The 11,270-nt window shown below is 40.8% G+C and overlaps 1 protein-coding gene across 1 annotated transcript in view; it reads right to left on the reverse strand.

Moving 5' to 3' along the window:
- Positions 1–10,711, reverse strand: part of LOC310648228 (von Willebrand factor A domain-containing protein 5A-like) — a gene marked incomplete at its 5' end in the record, with an annotated part of 29,816 nt that extends 19,105 nt beyond the window's left edge. The window contains 2 exons of the mRNA XM_083375973.1: positions 82–227; positions 10,591–10,711. Of these exons, the coding sequence (XP_083232099.1) occupies positions 82–227; positions 10,591–10,711 (267 nt within the window). The remainder of the gene's footprint in view (positions 1–81; positions 228–10,590) is intronic.
- Between the last annotated feature and the right edge of the window lie 559 nt (positions 10,712–11,270).

The raw sequence follows: 11,270 nt of genomic DNA on the forward strand, positions 1-11,270 counted from the left end.
ACAATCTGGGTGCAGTGATATAGCCTCTTATGCCTTCCCAAAACTATACCCCTGTATTCTGAAATGTTTAGTCTTCTGCACCTGCTTCTTCTCTCGGATCTCGGCCTCAATCCGTGTCCCACCGATCAGACCCTCAAAGGCATAAACTGCAGCTTCATCATCCAGAGGGAAGACAAAGGTGACCTCCACTGGATTCTCTTCCTCATTCTGGTACTGGAGTTCAGATACTACATCAGCCACGAAACCTCATATAATGACATCCACAGAAATGCTTTTCAAAGGCACTGGCGTGTGGAAATAACAAAAAGAGGATAATTAACTCAGTATCTGGCCTGGCCCAGAGCAGAAAGCCCTGTGCTGAAAGTTAACTATCGAAAATGCTGACAAAATGTCTTTTGTAGGTGTTATGCTCCTACCCCAAAATCTGTAATCCCCAGATGATTATTAATGTATATGGCCACCCATCTCACACTGGGCAGCATACGTAATCAAAAAAATGAACAATCAGAACATTCAATAATCAAAACCAATTAAAACCTGCAAAAACTACAATAACAAGGCAGGGGGAACACCTTCTAAACTTATATACAGTGCAGCCATTTAAGAGGTTCTACACTTGCATGGGATTCACAAGCTTGATGTATATCCAGGTTTTGAGGGTCTTTTGGAAGGCCTGTAGGATGGGACTAGAATCATCTTAGGGGGAATGCTGTTCCAAAGGGTGGGTGCCACAATAGAAAGGCTCTTTTCCTGGACCCTGCTGAGGAGTGTGTGACCTGGACTTTGCAATTTGTTAACTAACATAAGTTACTTTGTATTCTTTTCCTCTCCTTTAAAATGGTGTTAATGCTCATTACAGGCTGGAATGTAGGAAAAGGTTTTGTCCTATTTATTTATTTATTTATTTGGTTTATATACCGCCCTATTCCCAAAGGACTCAGGGCGGTTTACAAGGCAAAATTTAAAAACAATCCAATATAAAATTAAAATAAATTAAAATAAATTAAATTAAGTCTAGCCACAAAAATTAAATCACAATTTAAAAACATTAAACCCGGACTTCCAGTGGCTCCGCGGCGACGGAGACAGCCTTCCCGGGCTGCCCGCGGCTCAGCTGTTGTTTTTTCGCCCGAAACAGCGCCGATCAGCTGTTCGGGCGAATTTGAAGCCCCCTCCTCGGGAGAAGAGGAGGGGGTGAGGCCCCAGGTAGGGGTAGAGTTCTCCGGGGCCGCCTGAGCTTGGAGCTTGGGCGGCTGAAGGATTGAACTCCCCCGAAGCCTGGGTTGCTCCCAGCTGGCTGGCGTCTCTGCTCCGGACTTCTTGGAGCAGAGCCAGGCGTCTGCGACCACCCCTGCCTGAAGAAAGGACTATGGATTAAAGGAGCAGGCAGAGCGGTACAAGAGGAAAAGGTGAAGAGGATTATTTTATTATACTCTCGAGCTTGATGGACTTTTTAAACTTTAAGTGAAAGTGTGTCACAATTGAAAAGTAAAAGATGGCGGCTAAACCTCCCCCTAAAACTCTTCAGAGTGGTGGATCTTCTCCGGTGCAACAATCATCATTACAGGCGTTGCACCCTCCTGATGTACTGACACCGAAGGACTTACGAGATGCTTTGGATAAACATGCCCAGGTACTTTTGGAGTCAATTAATCAATCAATGGCTGATAAATTTGCACAGATGGAGGAGAAATTGGAGAAACTGGAGGAGAGAATGGAAGAGAGGATGGAACAGAAGCTCAGCGTGATGAAGGTAGACATTTTGTCTTCAGTGCATAAAGTGGCGGAATGTGTGGAAGATTTAGATGAAAAACTGGATGATTTGACTCAAAAGAATGAAATATTAGAAGTTAAAGTACGGGAGAATGAAAATTTAAGAGACAAAATGGAAAGGGAGTTAAGCCTTGCCCAATATTACCAGATGCAGTTTGCTGTTAGAATTAGAGGTTTAAAAGAGAACATTAAGGAAGATTTAAAGCAGCTGGTTTCTGAGGCTTTTGAAGTGGTATTGAATCAGCCAGCATCTGAAATAAGAGCAGCTATGGATAAAGTGTTCCGTGTAAACTCATGGATTGCCAGACAGAGAAAGTTGCCTAGAGATGTGGTGGTTTACTTCACAAAAAGAGAAATCAGAGATGAAGTTATACAAGCTGCCTACGATGCTAAAGTTGTGATTGCTGATCAAGAAGTCTTGGTTTTAAAAGAGATCCCTCCAAAGATTTTGAGGAGAAGGAAGGACTTTACATTTCTTGTGCAAGAGCTCAAGCAACGAGACGTAAGGTTCAGATGGGAGATTCCAGACGGGCTGATGGTGATGTATGAAGGCAAAAGGTACCGGTTGATTACTGTGAAGCAAGCGCGTGATTTCTACAATACTGTTTTAAAAGCAACCCCATTAACACTTCTGGAAGCTGCAAAGGGATCTGGAGAAGGAGAAGAAGAACATCAAGAGGATGAAACAGAGGAAAATGGTGCTGGAGGAGATCAAGCTATAACCTCTTTGGATGATCCTAGAGAGCAAAGGGTAACGCGTGCTGCTTTAAAAAGAGCAAAGAAAATAAAAGAACAAGACCAGCAAAAGTCTTCAGAATCTTCACAACGTACTCATAGCCAAGCAGTGGGAGGAGCACGGCCTAAAGAAGATAGTCCTATCAAAGCAGTGCTTCAAGAGCTTTGGGAGGATATGCATGGCAACTAAATTTTTGACTTGGAACGTTAATGGACTAAATTCACCACAGAAGAGAAAGAAGGTTTTTCAATATTTAAAACAATTTAAGATAGATGTTATATGTTTGCAAGAAACGCATATTAGGGCTATGGACCAAAAGTTTTTATTGAACTCAAGACTGGGTACGCACTTTGTTGCCTCTGCAATGAATAAGAAAAATGGAGTGGTTGTTTATATTAAAAGTGCCATAACAGCGGATTTAATTGAAGCAGATAAGCATGGAAGATACGTACTGATAGACTTGTTGATAGAAGGCAAAAAGACGCTTCTAGTTGGACTGTATGCCCCTAATCAACAACAACAACAGGCTGACTTTTTTAGTTTACTTCATACAAAGCTTACCCAGTTGGATTATAAATCTTTTATTTTTATGGGGGACTGGAATGGTGTTATGGATGTACAGATGGATAAGGCTGGAGCTTTTAAGCGCATTCCAAGTCATGCTAGACTGCCTAAATCTTTTTTTGAAATGAAGGATGACTTGGAACTGCGAGATATCTGGCGCGAGAGACACTTGCAGGAAAAGGATTATACTTTTTATTCTGATAGACATCAATCTTTTTCGAGGATTGATTTTATTTTGGTGACTAATGACTTTTTTTTGAGGACTAAAAAGGTGAAGATTTGTGCAAGAACTATCTCTGATCATAGTCCAGTGTGGTTAGAGATTGATAAGGAGAAAAGAGACAGGCGCTCGTGGCGCGTAAATGAGAATTTGTTTAGAAATCAGAGAAATGTGGAAGAATGCAAACAGCGGATGAAGGATTTTTTTGAAACTAATATGAACAAAGGTACTTCTATGGATATGGTGTGGGATGCTAGCAAGGCATACATGAGAGGGGTGTTGATATATATGAACAACAAACATAGACGTGCTGTGGAAGCTAGGAGGAAAGAACTGGAGAATGAAATAAAGGAAAAAGAAAAGGCTTTGATTTTGAACTCAGAGGATGTGAAGACTAAGGAGGCTATTAAGTTGTTAAGAGGACAATTTGATAAATTAATGGCTGACCAAGTGGCAACCAATATGCGGTTTGCCAGGCATAATACTTTTTGTAACGCTAACAAACCAGGTAGATGGTTAGCTTATAGATTGAGGAAAAAACAAAGGGCTTCTAATATAGACAAGATTGAGCATAAAGGAAGGGTTGTGTTTCAACAGGACCTTATCAAGGACGCTTTTGTGGATTTTTATTCTAAATTATACGCTAAAGAGAAAATTAATGAAAAAGATATTGATATATATTTGGAAAATGCTAGCATCCCGGTTCTTACGCAAGTACAAAAAGAAGGGATTAATCAATTGATCACAGAAGAAGAAATTTTTACAGCAATTAAAGAATTGAAGGTGGATAAAGCACCAGGTACGGATGGCTTGACTGCGGCCTATTATAAAAATTTACAATTAGAAATGATAAAACCGTTAAAGGAACTGTTCCAGACAATCCAGAGGGGGGGAAAGGTGCCACCGTCTTGGAGAACAGCTTTTATCTCTTTGATTCCGAAGAAAGACCAAGATGCTACTCAAGTTAAAAATTATAGACCGATATCGCTTTTAAACACAGATTACAAATATTTGCTAAGGTTTTGGCTAATAGATTGATGAGGGTTCTGCAACAGGTGATTCATGGGGATCAAACAGGGTTTATTAGTGGTAGGCAAATGAAAAATAATGTGAGGCATATAGTTGATGTGTTAGAGTTTTTGGAAAGGAACAACCAGATTGCTGCGGTGCTAATTTTTTTAGATGCTGAAAAAGCTTTTGATCAATTGAACTGGAAATTTTTGTTGAAAGTTTTAGATAAAATGGATTTTGGGGAAAATTTTTTACAACCGATTAGGGCATTATATCAAAAACAAACTGCCCGAATTATAGTTAATAATAGCTTGACAGAAGCATGTAATATTGAGAAGGGCACAAGGCAAGGGTGTCCGTTATCGCCCTTGTTATTTGTGTTAACATTAGAGATACTATTGGTTAAAATTCGGAATTCGGAAAAAATTAAGGGGATTCAAATTGGAGATCAGGACTACAGATTGAGAGCATTCGCAGACGATCTGGTTGTTACAGTGACCCAGCCAGAGAACTCTGTTGTGGACCTGATGGAGATAATAACACAATATGGGAAGGTTTCTGGATTTAAGGTTAATGTACAAAAAACAAAAATTTTGGCCAAAAATATGACAACACCGCAAAAGGCCTTTTTAGAAGGATTAACTGGATTTGAGATTGTTAAAAGGGTTAAATATTTGGGGGTGATTTTGTCGCCCTCTAATACAAAGCTATATAAAAATAATTATGAAAAATTATGGGGGAAAATTCAAAAAGAATTGGAGAGTTGGAAAAAATTGCAATTGTCTTTGTTGGGACGGATTGCAGCAGTAAAAATGAATGTCCTGCCTAAATTTTTATTTTTATTTCAAATGATACCGATTCTTAAGAAAGATTCTAATCTGGAGGAATGGCAGCGAGGTATCAATAAATTTGTGTGGGCAGGGAAAAAACCACGAGTTAAACTTAAGATTATGCAGGATACTCGTGAGAGAGGTGGCCTTAAATTGCCTAATTTTAAATTATATTATGAAGCTGCTGCATTAGTAGGAATAAGTGACTGGATTAATTTGACGCAAGGGAGGTTATTAAATCTTGAGGGCCACGATTTGTTGTTTGGCTGGCATGCATATTTGTTGTATGATAAGAAGGTAGACAAGGTGTTTAGGGTGCATATTTTAAGACAGGCATTGCTGAGAGTTTGGAAGAAGTACAGACATAAGTTAAGTTGCAAGATACCATTGTGGGCAATTCCAAAACACGCAATAGAAAATATACATGCTGGCTTCAAACATGATCGGACTACGTATAAGGAGATTCTCAGTTTGGAAAGAAACGTTTGGTGTTTGAAATCATATAGCCTCTTGCGAGAAGAGAAGGTTGTTCAAAATTGGTTTCAATATATTCAGTTATGGGCCAGGTGGAAAGAAGACCAGAAAAATGGACTTACAATGACTGATGAAAATTTGATAAAGCAAATTAGGAATCAGGGACCAGCACATATCAAACGGATATATCTTGCATTGATAGAGATTGATTCAGAAACAGAGCTTGTTAAGGATGGTATGATAAAATGGGCCCAAAATATCCAGGAAGTCATCACAATGGACACGTGGGAAAAGATTTGGGTGAGGAACGTAAAATTTACACAAGCTCAAAATTTAAGAGAGAATTTTTACAAAATGTTTTATAGATGGCATTTAGATCCTAAAAAGCTTGCAAGTATGTGTCCGAATTATCAGCCTAAATGTTGGAGGTGCGGTGATGAAGACGCAACATATTTTCACATATGGTGGACTTGTAAAAAGGTTAAGGCTTTTTGGATAAAAGTCTGGTGGAACATGCAGAAGATTTTTAAACAGAGGTTAAAGTTTTGTCCGCAATTTTTTTTGTTGGGAATAATTACAGATGCCACAGTTGTGGACACCAAGTTGATGTTGAATTTAATTACGGCGGCAAGACTTTTGATAGGCCAATACTGGAAGAAAGAGGAACTGCCGACCATAGAGGAGTGGACTTTAAAGGTTTCCGACCTGGCAGAGATGGCGAAGATTTCGGCCTATTTGAAAGATCATTCGCAAGAACGCTATATTATGGAATGGAGAAAATGGATTGATTTTATCCAGAACAAGTATAGGGTTAAGAAGTTCTATGTAGCATTTGAATAAGTCTTCTTTCATTTTTTTTCTTTTCTTATCTTAGTTTCTTTTTATATATATTCAATATTATTATTATTTGTTTTATCCTATATAAGCTAGAGAGTGATGGATTTTAGAGTTTATAATTGTTAGTATATGATTGCTTATGATTGCATTTTATATATATACCTTGTATTTAGCTCTGGGAAGTCGGGGGGGGGGGAGGGGGGGAGGGGGGAGGTAGGGAGGGGGGAGGAGGGAGGGGGAGGGGGGATTCTTAAAGGAAAACTGTATTTTAAAACTTTTCAATAAAAAAAAACATTAAACCCCTCAGTCCAGGCCAGATAGCTCAAAGAGCCAGGTTTTTAGGTCCCGGCGAAATGAACGAAGGTCGGGGGCAGTCCGGAGTTCCGTTGGCAGTTGATTCCATAGGGCAGGCGCATCCACAGAGAACACCCTCCCCCTGTGGATCGCCCGTCGGCAATCCTTGACCGGCGGTACCCTGAGGAGGCCCTCCCTGTGGGAGCGCACAGGACGATAGGAAATTGACGCTGGCAGCAGGTGCTCTCTTAGATAATCCGGGCCCATGCCATTTAGGGCTTTATAGGTCATCACTATGACTGTATGCATTGATTGATAGCTTCTAACATTCCTAAACTGAAAAGACAAACTATGGAAGGGAGATTATCTCCTGATAAGAAAAAGTTTGTTAGTGTTAATTGGTGTCTGGTTTGTCTCTTTCTGAACTTCAAACAACCTTTTCTTTGTTAACAATTTTACACCCCTTCTGACATCAGATCTCATTTAAATGGATATACATGTAACATGTCTGACTACCGGTATTTGTAGATAATTTACTGTGCAAAGGTTACTTTTATCTTGTCCAATCGACTCTACTCTTGCATTTTCTTTGTTGTGTTAACTATAAAATGGAATGTAAGATAAGGAGGAATTCCTTTTGTCTGAACATTCTGATAAATTATAATCAAATGATCTTTAAATCTCCTTTAAATTTCTGGGAGTCTACCTCTGTGAAGATCTGACCTGGAAAGTTAATATAACCCAGGTGGCTAGAAAGGCCCAACAGAGGCTTCACTTTCTTAGGGTCTTGCGGAAGAACAGGGTAGAACAACGGCTAATGACCCTCTTTTACCGGTCTACTATAGAGAGCGTCCTCTCGTATGGTATTGTGGTTTGGTATGCTGGTCTGACAGCCGCGGACAGGAAAGTATTACAGAGGGTAGTGAGCACAGCACAAGACATTGTGGGCTGTCCCCTGACACCACTGGATGACATCGCCAGGGCTCGTTGCCTTGGAAGAGTGAGGAAGATTCTCACACCCTGGACGATATCTCTTTACTCTCATACCATCCGGTAGGAGATATAGGAGTATAGCCAGCCATACCAACAGGCTGAAAAATAGCTTTTATCTGTGGGCTGTTAGGCTTTTAAATGGGATATAATCTCTGTGAACTTATGCAGAATTGACTTGGGAGGCCTGTGTGTGGTGTAGTTGGTTCACATGGTGTGGTAGGATGGAGGGTTTGTTGTCACTGTGTGTTGGGGGGAGAGAGCAGGGGGGGAGGCTCAGCTAATCTCAATGTACACATGTTGTACTTTGACAATAAAGGTTTATTATTATTATTATTATTATTATTATTATTATTATTCATGTCTCAGTTTATCTTATTAAAAATATGCATACCAAGGCATACCAAGTATTTGTTCTTCACTGCTAAACAAAGTTCCTTGGCTGACTGGACGCACAGCATGCTATTTCTGCTAAATGTAATTGGGGAGAGCCGGTCCCTCAAATAACCTGTCCCATGCCATATAAGGTTTGAAAAGTTATAATTAGCATCTTGAATTGGATCAGGAAGCAAACTGGCAACCAATGCAGTTCACAGAGTAGAGGTGTAATCTGTGTAGTTCTTGGAGCACACAAAGCTGTCTACCCTGTTGCATTTTGCAGCAGCTGATGCTTTTAGTCACTCTTCAAGGACAGAGTATACAAATGATCTGCAAAGCTATAGAATTAAAATCTTAAGTTTAAATACACCATACCTTATTTTTAAGTCATATGCAACTTGTCATTTTACTCAACATTAACTAGCAATCAGATACTCAGTTTACCTGGCACCTTAAAGGATGTGAGAAGGCCACATTGATGCATAATTGATGCTCTATGAAGGAGAAGCAAGGCACACCAACTGTGGAAGACAAAAAATATTATAGTTTTTTATTTTAAGAGAATAGTATATTCCCACAGAGGTGAAGATGCTTCTTGCATGAGAAGCGAAATGTCTTCAAAGAAAAACATGGAAAAGTATCTTTGTGAAAAAGCATCTTTGGGACAATTATGACTTGGATGACTGAGAATCTCCATAGATATATTCCCACATCATGTATAAGTCATTTCAACTAAAAATGATTTTCTGACATAGCACAGGGACTGTTTCAGCTAAGCAAAGTCTTTATGGCTCATCTGGCCAATTTCTGGTGTTGATTCTTTCATTTTTAGCCATTGTTATCTTGCATCTCTGTGAATTAGAGGTTCAATGGGCCTCAACACAAACCAGGAATAACCATGTTTCCCTGTTTGCAGTTCATTATGTCAGATCTACATTCAGGAAGCCAGAAGAGAAAATTGAATAGTCAAATCATAAGACAACAACCTTCGAGCGTTTAGTTTATGTCTATAAATCATGGGTTATTTACTGACCCTGTATGCATCATGATAAGCCAAAATTAAAAAAAACATATTGTAGTTTAATTCAGTTTGTGAATTCATCCAAAGATAAAGGTAAAGGTAAAGGTTCCCCCGCACATGCGTGCTAGTCGTTTCCGACTCTAGGGGCCGGTGCTCATCTCCGTTTCAAAGCCGAAGAGCCAGCGCTTGTCCGAGGACGTCTCCGTGGTCATGTGGCCGGCATGACTAGACGCCAAAGGCGCACGGAACGCTGTTACCTTCCCACCGTAGTGGTCCCTATTTTTCTACTTGCATTTTTACGTGCTTTCGAACTGCTAGGTTGGCAGAAGCTGGGACGAGTAACAGGCGCTCACTCTGTTACGCGGCACTCGGGATTCGACCCGCCAAACTGCTGACCTTCTGATCGACAAGCTCAGCACCCTAACCCACTGAGCCACCGCGTCCCTCATCCAAAGATATCCTGTGGCTAAACCCTGCCAAAACTTTGCTTTCCTCAGCAGAATCCATTACTGCAGTGAAATCTTTTTTCTGTTCTGTTAATGCCACTGAGATTGAACATCATCCAAATGATAAAAAACATAAATAAAAAACACCTTAGCTATTTCTGTGCAATGATAAGCTAACAGTTACAGCATCCCACTAGCATAAGAAGAATTTGAGAGAAAATATTTTCATCTCTTCTTTCAAAATAGGTGCAAATCGATACAACCACTATCCCTTCTATACGGCATGATTTTTCTGGATAATCCGATAAAAGAGGTAAGAGCAGATAGCGACCAGAAGTCAATGCTTACTGGAAAGTATGCGTACATACCTGTCTGTTTCCTTAGTTCACTAGGAGGAGCCAGAATGTTGGAAACTATATATGTGATTAGGAAAACAGGAGGTTATTGACCAAGTACAGAGAAATATAAATACAAGGTTAGGTGGATTAAGGGCATAGAAGTACGGTAGCTTGCTTCCTTGGGAGACTTCAATGTAAACGGACGGAGTCGGAGAAAAAAGAGGGGGGCTTTTTTTTTTGATTCGCAAAAGATCCAGAACTGGAGATTGCGGAAGTAACGTATCGGGAAGGCACGCTTACACTATTTTGTTTTTCCTGTAAAAACAGATAGTCGTGGGAAAGATGCAAGAAAGCGCTCCGATACCCAAGACAATTTTGCCTACCTTAAAGTATCCGGACACCGTCGCTCTTTCCTCTTTCATTAAAATAAGCGTAACTCCGCTGTTTTTGAGGAAATCCCCGATTATCCCTGATTATCCCCGCCCCTTATTCGGAAAGCACCAATCAGCGCGAGCCTGGGTTCCGTACCTGCGCCTGTTGGAGTCACCGCAAGTTACCCGTTAGGCCGCTCCCTGTTTTCCTCCGCTTTGGAAACATTAAATGCAACGACGGGCCTTTTTCTCTTTCCTTTTACCCGGGGCTGCTTAATGGCCCATTGCAATCCCTGCGGGGAGATACCGTAGCTTGGCTTTTCAGTGTTTTCCTCAGTCCCTCCCCTTAGACCCAACATGGACTCCGCGTCATCCTTGGAAAAGCCCCCGTAACTCCATTCCCCGTAACTCCCATTTCCGCAATCCATTACGGAAGGTGCCGATAAAGGAGAATATTTGTAGCTCAGGGTTTGACATGAGGGGTCCTCCGTGCTCTCTGAGCTTGGTGGTTTTGTTGCAGACGTTTCATTATCCAAACTAAGTAACCTCATCAGAGCTAGTCACTGATGATGTTACCTAGTTTGAATAATGAAACGTCTGCAAGAAAACTAGGGGAAAAGCAGGTAATGAAACGTTTGCAAGAAAATAAAGGCAAGGTACTTCTGCAAGTCACTGATGATTTTACCTAGTTTGGGTAATGAAACGTCTGCAAGAAAATAAGTTCAGAGAGCACCAAGGACCCACCAGTACAGAAGGTGGGTGACAGGAGTCCCACAATTTCTATAGTTGACCACCATCATCCGGAACTCTTTAATTCTCCTAACCCCCCCCCTGCCGCCAGCCTATGATTTTGCTGTCAGGATTTGATGGAAGCTGCAGCCGAAAGAAATGAAAGATGCACCAATGGCGAAATGGTGAACTCATCCCGGTTCAGGTGCCCACAACCTGCCCATGCTGCAGCCCAGCTCAGTTCAAGGAGGGATTTTT

The sequence above is a fragment of the Vipera ursinii genome (assembly GCF_947247035.1).
Source record: "Vipera ursinii genome assembly, chromosome: W".
NCBI lineage: Eukaryota > Metazoa > Chordata > Lepidosauria > Squamata > Viperidae > Vipera > Vipera ursinii.